Source organism: Ischnura elegans, chromosome 2 (assembly GCF_921293095.1).
Source record: "Ischnura elegans chromosome 2, ioIscEleg1.1, whole genome shotgun sequence".
Classification (NCBI taxonomy): domain Eukaryota; kingdom Metazoa; phylum Arthropoda; class Insecta; order Odonata; family Coenagrionidae; genus Ischnura; species Ischnura elegans.
In genome coordinates this window covers 110,384,947-110,398,582 of record NC_060247.1, presented here as the reverse complement: position 1 = coordinate 110,398,582, position 13,636 = coordinate 110,384,947, and the positions used below count along the sequence as shown (strand labels likewise).

The 13,636-nt window shown below is 35.6% G+C and overlaps 1 protein-coding gene across 1 annotated transcript in view; it reads right to left on the bottom strand.

The window, feature by feature from the left end:
• Window positions 1-5,898: 5,898 nt before the first annotated feature.
• Window positions 5,899-13,636, bottom strand: part of LOC124154400 — a 54,521-nt gene continuing 46,783 nt past the window's right edge. Inside the window, exon 6 of the mRNA XM_046528102.1 lies at window positions 5,899-6,306. Coding sequence (XP_046384058.1) covers window positions 6,180-6,306 — 127 coding nt within the window. The 3' untranslated portion in view covers window positions 5,899-6,179. The remainder of the gene's footprint in view (window positions 6,307-13,636) is intronic.

Genomic DNA, 13,636 nt, shown 5'->3' with positions numbered 1-13,636 from the left:
TTGTCTTCACTTTCAAGTCAATTTTTAATTAATTAATTAATTTATTTATTTATCACATCCCCCGTAAACAGCACATAATGGCCTTTTACAACGAGGGTTTCCAATATGAACAAAGTACAACACAAAAATTCATGCCCTGGATAGGGGTCACTTACCCAGGCCTGCGAATTCGTCCAGGCCTGGATTCGAACCCACGACCTGCGGTTTGGCAGGCGAGGACTTTACCCCACCGCCACCGAAGCCGGCAATCTTACATGATTTCAATGGTGGTTCTACGCTCGGTATGGAAAGCCGTTTCCAAAAACATATGATGTTGTCCAAGTCTCGAATCTACGGCCTTAGTCTGAGGCTTTGTTAGGTTAGACATGATGAATTTGTATTTTCGTTGTTATCGAGTTTTGCGAAATAACTTGAGTAACTTCTTTTGATTAATTTTAGGCAGAATATTTGTGCTGTAAACATTCCATTAACTTTACATCATTGTTAAGAACTGATTAATATAAAATCTAGTTATCTTTACTCTCAGCAGTTTGATGTACTGATTGCTATAAAAACGGATTTAGGATGTCCTTTGTAAATAACTATTTACGGTCAATTTTAACATCATATTTAATAGCAGTGTAATAAACTAATCGCAGTTTTATATTCTAATTGCAGTAAAAAGTGATCTTTGCCAGAGAAAGTGCGCAGTATGTCACTCGCTGCAGTGAATACTGATCTTTTTTTGTCTGTAAGGTTCCCCCTATGCAAAGACCTTAAAAGCGCTGTTTTCGGGGAATTGTATACAAATAAATACAATGTTTATCTGAAAACAGAATGAAAGCTAAAGATAAACTGACACCTACCAATCATGAAAACAGAGTCGCACTATTTTCTATAAAGAACATCATGCCATTCAACATAAAAAAAAACCTTTTTTTTTAAAAGGAAGTATAATAGGAATAGCCCATTGGGTAATTTTAAGAAGCCACCCTTAAGTCCAACGTAAGTACAACACATTCTACACGGAGAAAAATCATTGGATGCACTGAATTGGTAAGTATTTAACATTGTAGAACTCCATTTTAAGTTAGGAAAAATATCATCTTTCTTCCTACAACTTAACCTTTTATTGTCAACTAGTCAAAATGTTTCAGTGCATTGAAATGTCAGAGTATTAAAAATAGTCGATGATGAAAAGTTAAGTTGTAAACGGAATTTCGTTATTTCCACAATACAGGATTTTGCCCTATAAATCACAGGATTGCCGGCTAACTACCGTAAACCTTCTTTACATAAGTAATAGCTCTGTGACAGTTAATCATCGCCCACCCTCGCATCGCCCAAAGATACCGCTGCACGGTGGACCGAAATCGGGAAAAGTGGAAAAAAGTCTAAAATATTTCCCTTAGCAAATTTGTTCATGATGGACGACCGAAAGAGAAATTTGCCCAATTCAAGTTAACTCTGAATTTACCGTCTTAAAATAAGATGCATATTATATGTTCAAAGATTAGTAACATTCGCTTTCTTTGTCCTAAAATTTTACCATAGCCTTGGTCAAATGGAAAAAGGAAAACCATTGTGGAGGAATCCAAGTACCTTCCAAGGCTGTTCGTCGCAATGAAAGTTCCTTCATGCGCGACTCACCTCGGCAAGGATTGAAAAGGAAGGGTAGGGACAAAGAGCAACAGTTGTGTCCATTCCCAGAAATTGATTATTTCTCTCTCCCTTTTTTTGCATTCCGACTAAATCTCTTAACGATACTTCAATATCCGAAGTATACTTCTTATCCGTAGAATGGTTCGGACAAAAATCGTCACGAGAGTTATGCGTTAAATGGTCAAGTCGATCGATCCATTATCCGGGTAATAGTGTTTTAGGCCAATACTGACCAATTGCCATGCTGAAACGAAGATTTTTAAGGAATAAATATTAAAAACTGGATAAATCGACCGCAGTTACCGAGCCTCAGGGTCTCGCGTCGCATAGCTCAGACTTGACGCGCGATCGAAATATCGCTGACTTTTCCTTCATCTACATAAAACATCTACATAAAACTCCGCAAGCAGCCTAAAAGGCATGTGGAAGGGGGTGTTAGGAGACCAGCCTTTTACACATAAAAATGAAGTGCTCTAACAAAGTTAGCATTTATTAAAGTTCTTTATGGTTCCGGGGAAAAACGAATTTCTATATCTAACCGTTCGGAAAAACATCTCTCTTTATTTATCGCTTAAATCGGACCTGGAAAAATAGTGTGGCTCTAATATTATGTTCTCCGAGTCGCTCTTAAAGTTATATCCATTCTCAATTTTTCAAGCAATCTAAGCCTAGTTCGCAGCCTCCAAGTCTCCAGTGGCTCCCAGCCTAATTCGTTTAAGATCTGGATAACGCTGTCTGTCCGCTTGTAGCAGATTTAGACGAACTGCGCAGCCTTCCTTTGTATTTTATTCTGTTTGCGGATAAAGTCTTTCTGAACCGGAGCATACTCAAGCTGCATATTCAAGGTGCGGTCGGGTGAGTGCGAAATAGCACTTTTCTTTTATTTTCTCATCCGAAAATCTTCGCACATTACGCTTGACGAATCCTAATTTATTCAGGGCTATTCCAAAAATATTCCTTATATGTGTTCTCCACGAGAGGTTCGAGGTTATTGTAACTCCCAGGTACTTCACTTGGTCTTTCGCCTTTATGTTAATACCATCCACAGCATAAACATGGTTATAGTTGGACGAACTCCGCAAGAAATGTACCGACATGCATTTGCTCAGATTAAGTTCGAGTCCCTACTCTTGGCTCCACAAATGAACGTTGTTTAAATCCGATGATAGAATTTTATAGTCATAGTTCATGATCACTGATTTCGCGATAGATGACGACGTCATCAGCAAATAAACATATTTTTATTGCTAATTCGGGAGCAGAGGTCATTAATGTATATAAGGAACAAAAGGGGACCGCTTTTTTGTGAAACACCTGATGTCACTTTAACTACATCAGAGCTACTCCGTTTAGAACAACTTCTTGTTTACGATCATTCAGGAAGTCGCGTATCCAGTTTACCACTGTTTCGTTTGATCCGCATTACTGTAATTTGTATAAAAGTTTCTTTTGAGGTATCGTGTCAAAAGCTTTCTTAAAATCTAGAAATAATGCGTCAACCTGTCTTTTCGATTCATCAGATTTGAGAACATCGTGAGGAAAGAGCGCGAACTCTGTTTCGCATTATCTACATTCGTTGGTAGCAAATTTTTTCCAAAGATTTCTTCTCAGCATTCTTAAGAAACGTCTACTTTACACTGTGATGTAGATTTTCCGAGTTACATATTTCGTAAACGAAAGATAATGTCTACTTCACTTCCAATTCCACACGCGAAAAATGGGTACGCCATTTTGTGTTGTAAAACCATGCAGATGTTTTTTTATACGCACACTTCGTTTCCATCTGAGATGACTAGGTCAATTGTATGCAGCGCAGGCATCAGAATTGAACAATTTAGTTTTATATGTGCTTAGAGTTTGCACTATTTTTTCTGAGCATGATGCGACGAGTTCCTTGGAGCAATCCAGAAAATCAGCTATTTTCCTGTTTAAAAAATAATAAATCAGTCAGCCATATTCCATTTTATATCATTTATGTTCCTCCCTGTCTGTAATTTTGTAACTTGTTTGTCTACCATTTGGTAGCTTTGCATAACGTAAGGACCTTCGCACCCTCTTTCCTAGTTTCCCCACCTAGAGTTTCCAGCCCTACTGACTCAATGGATATATGGTCATGCTCTCCCCATACGCTGTATTTGAACCTAACGACATCGCACTGAGTAGAAACAATTTGTTATTAAAAACTAATGTGAAATTTACAAGGCTTTTTTTTAGCTTATTATGAACCGATTTTAGTCTCCGGGGAAGACAACATTCCAGTAGACGCGATTTTTCTTGATTTCAAAAAGGCATTTGATAAAGTACCCCACGGAAAGTTAATATTAAAACTGAAATCTTATGGTCTAGACGAAGATGTCATTTCCTGGATTAGAGAATTTTTGAGCGACCGCGTCCAAAGAGTAGTATTAGACGGTGCAGTCTCCAATGAGGTTAGAGTGACTTCTGGCGTTCCTCAGGGTAGTGTCATTGGCCCACTCCTATTCCTTCTTTATATAAACGACATTGGCGAAGTAGTGCAGAGTAAGTTACGATTATTTGCAGACGACGCTGTAGTTTACAGAGAAATTCGTTCCAGCAAAGATATAGATGAACTAACGAATGACCTTGCTGCTATCCAAGCTTGGTGCGATGCTTGGCAGTTAGAATTAAATTTGGAAAAATGCGTCGTAATGAATTTCTGGAAGAAGAATAACTCCCTACAGCGTAACTATGTCATTCGGGGCGCGCAGTTAAAGGCAGTTGAATCTGTGAAATATCTAGGGGTTAGACTCAATAATGATCTATCGTGGAATAAACATATTCGAGAAATAACCGGTCAAGCTAATCGTAAAATGGGTTTTGTCAAAAGAATATTAGGAAAGTGCGACGACAAAGTGAGAGAAATTAGCTACTTTTCCCTCGTTAGACCACATTTGGAATACGCTGCCAGTGTTTGGGACCCTCATGAAAAAGGCTTAATAACAGAGTTAGAACGCGTGCAAAGAAGAGCTGCCAGGTATGTGAAAGGTCGTTACGATAGTCTTGTTAGTGTAACTGACCTCTTAGATAAACTCGGATGGGAATCTCTGTCGGACCGTAGATTGAAAAATAGACTAAACCTTTTAGATAAATTCAAGAGCAGTGTCTTTTCTGACGAAGTTAACCATATCTTGCGGACGCCAACGTACTACGGAAGATCAGATCATATAAATAAAATAAGAGAGATAGATTGCAGAACAGACAGATTCCGAATGTCATTTTTTCCACGATCAATAAGAGATTATAACGGCAGCAATAGAACGCGTAAATAGATTGCATGACTTGTAGTGTAGCCTACTAACCTATGTAAAACTTACTGCATGTTTCTGAATTTCTATTCTATATTCTATTTCTAACAGCATATAGTAGTATAGTTTGTTATTATACGGGACGTTTCTTGGACGGTGTGGTGTGCATGTGGGAGTCCAAATGCATGCTGCATGCTGGTGATTGATCACCCCCTGCCAAACACCCTAGAGGTGGCTCGCAGGGTAATTTGTAGATGTAGATGTAGATTGCACAAAATCACGCCTCAAACTATCATTTTGATTGTACGTTTCAATATTTTTGTAAGTTTCCTTCATTTGCAGCCGAATGAAGGCAAAAAATGAAATTAAATTCCAGGAATAGAAGAACGTAATAAGAATTTAAGTGCAAGAATTCCAAAAAAGAAAAATAATGCCCTGAAATGTTCACGAAAAACGAACACAGCATATAATCCTTCACAATACTTCTACTCTACCAATTTTTTTATCATTGATATTAAAATAAAACTGTTGCCAAGATTTGCTACGATTACGTGTTACATTTATATCATTGGAATTCCCTGTCACACCTTTTTCACACGTTTTTCAGTCAGTCCAAACAGGTAACACGAGGGAATTATGTCAATGAGCTTTTTAACACTTAGTGGATGTAAAATTTGCGTTTTCAAAGTGTCACAGTAAGTATTACACATCTGATAGACATAAATCCATTTTGTTTAGACTCTTTTTTTCTTGAAATCACTCGTAAAAATGAAAACTGTAATAAATAATCACAGATTACGCTTACTTTTGCATCAAATTTTTTTCTGAGCGGACAACTCTTCGTCCCTCATAGGTGGTATGAATAATTCATTTTTTCTTGTAAATTGAACAAGGCAGTCGAAATATAGATAATCAAAATATTCTATATATCACAGAGCAGTGATGGATCTCTCATAATGGTATAAGGTTTCATAAATAAATAGGGTTGCTCTAAATGGTTTTTAATTTATTGGTTGGAAATTCAAAGGTCTATACCAGGAGTGGAATAAGGAAACACCAACTAAGGTTCACAATTACATATCATGGAAGCATTGCATTTGTACTCCAATTCTGTATATCCATTAAAATCTCTTTTTCAAATGAAATGTAAGGAGTACATATCCCATGGTTAAGTACTTCAGCCAAATGGCCATATCCTTATTACTATTGAGATACTGCTGATGAGAAATGTTTTTTTATACGCACACTTCGTTTCCATCTGAGATGACTAGGTCAATTGTATGCAGCGCAGGCATCAGAATTGAACAATTTAGTTTTAAATGTGCTTAGAGTTTGCACTATTTTTTCTGAGCATGATGCGACGAGTTCCTTGGAGCAATCCAGAAAATCAGCTATTTTCCTGTTTAAAAAATAATAAATCAGTCAGATCAATTCCATTAACATATTTCAGGTCATCGTCATGTACTCGCATAAATCATAATTCTACCCGTAGAATCATTTGCTTATTGCAATAACTTTAAATTTATATGCACCTCATCATAAAATATATGACAAAGGGAGGTTTGATTACAGAAAAATGAAGGAAAATCATGTTGACTTCGTGCAATATTGATTACACCAGAAAACCATTTGTCTATTTGCGGGTAATACAATTTTCACCGTTACTTGAACAAGCTCGCTGATTTCACCAATTCAATAAGTTTTTCTTCCATCACATTTATTTTTTTTGTACTTCACCCCATCTTAATGCGACCACTTTCCACTAAATAGCCATATATTAAATAGTTTGACAAAAGAACCTCCTGTTTGTAAGAGAAAACTATTAAAAACAGTAGAAAATCAAAACATTTTAATTATTAAAATATTTATTAATAATATCATATAATGTCATTTATTAAATTATCTAAGAATTTCAATTTTCCAAGGGTTTTACATGTTCTTTATTAAATTTTCTAGCAATGAAGTTGGGTTTTCAAGAAGAATTTTAGTATTTAAGTCGGCAGTTTCCACTTCTTGGACTTCCCTTAACGAATCAAAATACGGCCCCTTATACGCTTCATTCCAGACTATTAATTTTATTCTCATCCAGTGGCTTGGCCACGGGGGAGTGGTTTTCCGAGTTGCAACCCCCCTCGAGCCCTTACTACTTTATGTTAGATTTTAAACTTTCCCGGCGAACCGAATATATAAACTTTTCTAGGGATTCCCAGCGGTAAAATGTAAAACTCTTTTCTTTATTTTAATGAATACTCATACAAAATTACTGTTTTTGAGTCCTAAAAATTACCCTATCGATATTTTAAAAAATGGCAAAATTTTCCCCGATCCCTTATTTTTCATACACTTTGGATGAGCCCCGAAATCTCCGGTAAACCTCCCCACCTACAATTCAAAATCCTGGCTATGCTATTTCTCTCATCCTCCCTTCACCCGCCTACCAAGAATTCCTCCCTCTTGCAACACTGCTTCCCGATTATATGGAAAAATATATATGTATATATACCATGGTTATATATTATGGTTAGAGGTACGTGAATATCGCAATTTAATTTTTTTTGTATCGTACTTTCAATAACAGTTTATCGCATTTTGTAGCGTCTTTTTTTATTTTCATAATGAGATAGATGACGATGAAATGTAGTGAAACAAAGTTATATGACAAAATACAGAATATTTTAAATAATTATGTGGTAGAAAAATGATAAATTAAGGAATAAGACGTATAGTGTTGGAGGTGTAGCTTGCCCGCGCCCACTTGTAGTTCGCGGCCACGTTGAGTCCCAGCCAACTAGCTGGCCAGTCACTCAAATACTTTTAGCTGTGAGTGTCGGCGGAGGATTAAACTGCACTCGGCACAAAATGTACGAATTTTGCCGTAAAAAAGGCAAATTTGGCAAAGGCAAAAAGGCAACAAAAAATCGTAAAAGTCTATCAATATCGCATTTGTGATTTTCACGCATATCTTATTATGATTTTTAGCGTACTCCCCTCTTAACTCGATCATTCCAAACCATGAGTTCCTTCCGTAATGAACCAAAAATCGTTCTTATCTCTCCCACGATGTCTAGCGCTTCGTCATTCACCCTTCCATCCACTTCAACGTCTCCATTCTCCAACACACGCGCTTTACGAATGCTTCTTGTCTCATCTCGTTATTTTTCCTTAATGTCCATATTTTTTCACCGAAAAGCGCTACAATATCACATTCTATCTACCTATAACACTAATTCTTCTATTTCTATTTATCTTCCAAATGTCTTTACTGTTATATCCGTTTTCATATAATGCGCTGCCCAAATAGTTGTGCTGATTCACATGGTCATGTTTTTGACACCTTGGGACTATTTTCATTCCATCATGGTTAATAGAAAATATCCCTTGTAAAATCGGTGCTGTTGGTTTCATGAAATCTAGGTGTTTAATTGATTGGCAAGTGCAATCTTGTGCACTCAGAATATTGCTGTCATAACCATCACTTGTTTTCCAATCTTGATGGCCAATATATTATTCCTACTGCAACACATTCTTGCGCTATAATGTTGTGATATTAATTCCTCTTATAATTACATATTTCACTTTCATGCACGGGTTTACCCGTTATTTTCCGTTATTTACCTTTGTCATCTTAGCTTGCTGCTACACAGCCCGTAAATTTTTCTTTAATACTTAACCCCCGTAGGACTTTTAACACTTTTTGAAAGTCTATTACTATTGCGATTTATGCTGCATGGCACGATGTATGTTTGGCGGGAGCACACACCGCTTGCAATAGTATACAAGCACAATAGCTTATGTCAAAAATATATATTTATCAAGAAAACGGAAAATTGTGAACAGACATGAGAGGACACTCTGGGATAGTGGTACATTTGAAGTATCTCAATCCCCCACTTGAAACCAGAATATCGAGAAGCCTAGCACCACACTTTTAAGAGATGCCTCTTTTATCGGCGCCATTTCGTCACTCAACGAAGATAAGAACATTCATTTCAAATCCGGGCTTGTCATTCAGCTTCCCCGATAAAGTAAATGATGCCTTGGCGTGGAAATGAACTGTACGAGATGGCCAAATCATACTCGAAAACCTTAAAATAGCCCGCTAACTTACCCATTCCTACACATTCTTGCCTTCCTCCGGAAGTCCGCAGCCACATTTTTAGCAAAGTTCACGAAATCGTTTATTCGAATCGCAGAATCAAGGTTTGAAGGCGCACTTGATCGTACGGTTTGCGGAAATACGATGCAAAAAGTTATTTTTTTGCACTTTGTAGTTTCGAATGTTAAAATTGCAGTCAGGGCGCACAGTGGTTCAAAATCGAAAAAAGGTGGTCGAAATTGTTACCGCCTTTATTCTTAGTCGCTGTTGTATTATGAAGAAGCGTATTCAGAGTTTTACCCGCTGAATCCGAATTTGAAGTTATTTTTGTTGTATCTTTGATATTATTGTTTTATATGGCCAATTATTTAAATAATTAAATGTTAAAATAGAAATTGTACTCAGTTTATCATTCAAGGTGTTTATTGATGAGCATCAAATAAAAAGAGGTATTTTTTGTCAGATCTGTGCCTGTTAATAGTTATATTTAATATAATTGATAAATTATATAAACAATTAAAGTTGACCGTTTTTAAAACAACGATATTTTGTGTTCGTATATGATTTGTGTCTGTTTTTATGCATAATCCATGACACTTTCATTTTTAATTACTTTGCTTGACAATTCAAAATCATAATAAATTATGGCCCATGCCTTCAAGGCGTGGATGAAATTCGCATCTGTGACCTTCAAGTTATTTACTGAGTTAACTACAAATATTGGAAACAATCATTTAAGCAAGCTAACATTTTCTCTTAATATTTTTTTTTCAGTTTAATTAAGTTACTGAATATTGTGATTGAGAATATGGGATACCAAATAAATAGGGATATTTATGGTTGTATCATCTATTATTATTACATTAACGTCCCTATAATAGCTGCAAACTAATTCACTGATTGGGTGATTGATACAAATTAGCAGCCCAAACTGTGATATGTGTGGGTATATCGAATATTGGACGAAAAAGTAAAAACAAATTCATCGGGAGGAAAAATCTGAAAAGTTGAAAAAGTCGATTAGTTTTCGAGATATATCGACTTGAATTAACATGGGAGGCTTATGGGACTAAAACTTTTTCACTTTTATTATGTATTTCTAAATATGTGAGGAACATGAGATTCCCTTGACATAAACTAGATTTTTTGGTTGATTTTTTAGTGTGGTTGTCATTGCGATAAATTGATATTTAGTATTTTTTATGATTTTTTGAAAGTGCCCCATGCTTTTCTTATGGCACTACGTTAGGATTTTTTTTGACGAACTTGCAATCATCACAGGACAAATTCCTTGAAACGCAAGATACTAGATTTTTTGGTTGATTTTTTGGCTATCTCGAAATTTTCATATGTCGAAACAATTCCGAGGAATAAACGATTTCGACTTTCCATTGTAGAGGTGGTCGAATTTTCAATCTTGGATTTCGGCGTTGAGACATGTGCCATATGAAAATTTGGAATCTTTAAGAAAAACCGTTAGAGGGTTCTCCGAACCCTCACGTTTGAGCTTACTTTCGCCGTAACCCTCTTGGTTAATTCATAATTAAATTCCGAAAAATGTCCTGCAAGCGAAAAATCATTGTCGCCATTTTTTTGTGGAGCAGGCAATCTTGAATATCTTAGCAACCGTTTAAGCTAGAGGAATGAAATTTTCAGAGTAATAATATTATTAAAATGGTCAACTTTTGCAATGATGACCATTCCGCTCGATCGATTCATGTGCGAGTTATATCGATACGAATCTCCTTGGATACGCTTTAATCGCTAATAAATTTTTTATTAATCAAGTTTTGAACATGAATGTCATACAAAATACGACTGAAAATGTCATTCATCCGACAAAAGTTAAATCAGGCGAATCGATTGATTTAACTCGAAGTTATGATCGATACAAGGTTGTATTCGATTGAGCCATTTTTTGGGCTTATTTACATAGTTACGGAAATAAAAATTTTAACAATATGTAAGGAAAAGAATGAATTATGCGCACACATAAATTATTTAGATGAATTATGTTTCCTAATGAAGATACATCGATTTGAATTTATATCTTTTTGTATTAGGCCCCCGTAAGAAATACACGCATCCCGTCCAATTACGTCACCAATATAAGAACATAGGCTAAATTTTGAAAGCGGGGATATTAGAGAAGGCAGGGATAAGGGAGTGACCATAGAAGGGATATCAATAGGATTGCGGATTTTACAGTACAGATGTCAGCAGTGTCTAAAGTACGATTCGATTAGTATAGCAAATACGCAAATTGGCATAACTTGATAAGTGTGTACGTTGGACCAATGAAACTTGGTAAACAGGTACATCTTGGTATTCCTCACGATACTCTATGGTAGTATGTTTTGTATTCAGCCTCACGTTCGATATATATCGAATCAACTTTTTCTTAAAATATATCGAATTGCTATAACATGTAGGATTTAACATTCAAGGACATAGTTTACTAGGGATTAAATAGTAGATACCCATTGACTGGATTTAAAACCAATAGCATTGCGGATTTTACAGTACAGATGTCAGTATGATCGAAAAATCGATTCGATTATTATAGCAAATACGTAAATGGGCATAACTTCAATAGATTTACCGTTGGATCAATGAAAATTGGTGATTGGGTACATATTGGTATTCCTCACGATGCCCAATGAAAATTTGTTTTGTACGTAGTCTCACATTTGATATATATCGAATCTACTTTTTCTTAAAATGTATCGAATTGCTATAACATGTAGGATTTTACATCCAAGGACATAGTTTACTAGGGATTAAATAGTAGATACCCATTGACTGGATTTAAAACCAATAGCATTGCGGATTTTACAGTACAGATGTCAGTATGATCGAAAAATCGATTCGATTATTATAGCAAATACGTAAATGGGCATAACTTCAATAGATTTAACGTTGCATCAATGAAATTTGGTGATTGGGTACATATTGGTATTCCTCACGATGCCCAATGAAAATTTGTTTTGTACGTAGTCTCACATTCGATATATATCGAATCTACTTTTTCTTAAAATGTATCGAATTGCTATAACATGTAGGATTTTACATCCAAGGACATAGTTTACTAGGGATTAAATAGTAGATACCCATTGACTGGATTTTAAACCAATAGCCTTGCGGATTTTACAGTACAGATGTCAGTATGATCGAAAAATCGATTCGATTATTATAGCAAATACGAAAATGGGCATAACTTCCATTATTTTACCGTTGGATTAATGAAATTTGGTGATTGGGTACATATTGGTATTCCTCACGATGCCCAATGAAAATTTGTTTTGTACGTAGTCTCACATTCGATATATATCGAATCTACTTTTTCTTAAAATGTATCGAATTGCTATAACATGTATGATTTTACATCCAAGGACATAGTTGACTAAGGATTAAATAGTAGATACCCATAGACTGGGTTTTAAACCGATAGGATTGCGGACTTTACCGTACAGATGTAAGTATGATCGAAAAATCGATTCGATTATTATAGCAAATACGTAAATGGGCATAACTTCAATAGACTTACCGTTGGATCAATGACATTTGGTGATTGGGTACATATTGGTATTCCTCACGATGCCCATTGATAATTTATTTTGTAAGTAGTCTCACATTCGATATATATCGAATCTACTTTTTCTTAAAATATATCGAATTGCTATAACATGTAGGATTTTACATCCAAGGACATAGTTGACTAAGGATTAAATAGTAGATACCCATTGACTGAATTTTTAACCTATAGGAATGCGGACTTTACCGTACAGATGTCAGTATGACCGAAAAATCGATTCGATTATTATAGCATATACACAAATTGGTATAACTTGAAAAGTATACCCGTTGGACCAATGAAATTTGGCGAATGTGCACATCTTGGTATACCTCACACTGCCCAACAGAAATATGCTTTTTATGTTGTCTAACGTGCGATATATATCGAATATGCTTTTTCTTCAAATATATCGAACCGCTATAACATATAGGATTTTACATCCAAGGGCATAGTTGGCCAGGTATTGTATAGTAGACACAAAGACTGAAAATTAAACCAATAGCATTGCGGATTTTACAGTACAGATGGCAGTGTAATCGCAAGATCGATTCGATTATTCTATCAAATACGCAAATTTGCAAAACTTGATTAGTTTATACGTTGGACCAATGAAATTTGGCAAATGGGTACATCTTGGTATTCCTCACAATGCCCAAATGAAACATATTTTGTGTATAGTCTCACGTTCGGTATTAATCGAATCTACTTTTTCTTAAAATATATCGTATTGTTATAACATATAGCATTTTACATCCAAGGACATAGTTGACCAATATAATTATGTGGAAGATAGCCATAGACTGTAAGTTAAATCAATAGCATTGCGGATTCAACAATACAAATGCCAGTATAATCGAAGAATGGATTCGATTATTATAACAAATACATAACATTGGCACAAGTTGAATAGTGTATCCGTTGGACCAATTAAATTTGGTGCTTGGTACATCTTGGTATTCCTCACAATTCCCAAAGGTTATATGTTTTGCATGTAGTCTCACGATTGATGCATATCGAATATGCTTTTTCTTAAAATATATCGAATCGTTATAACAT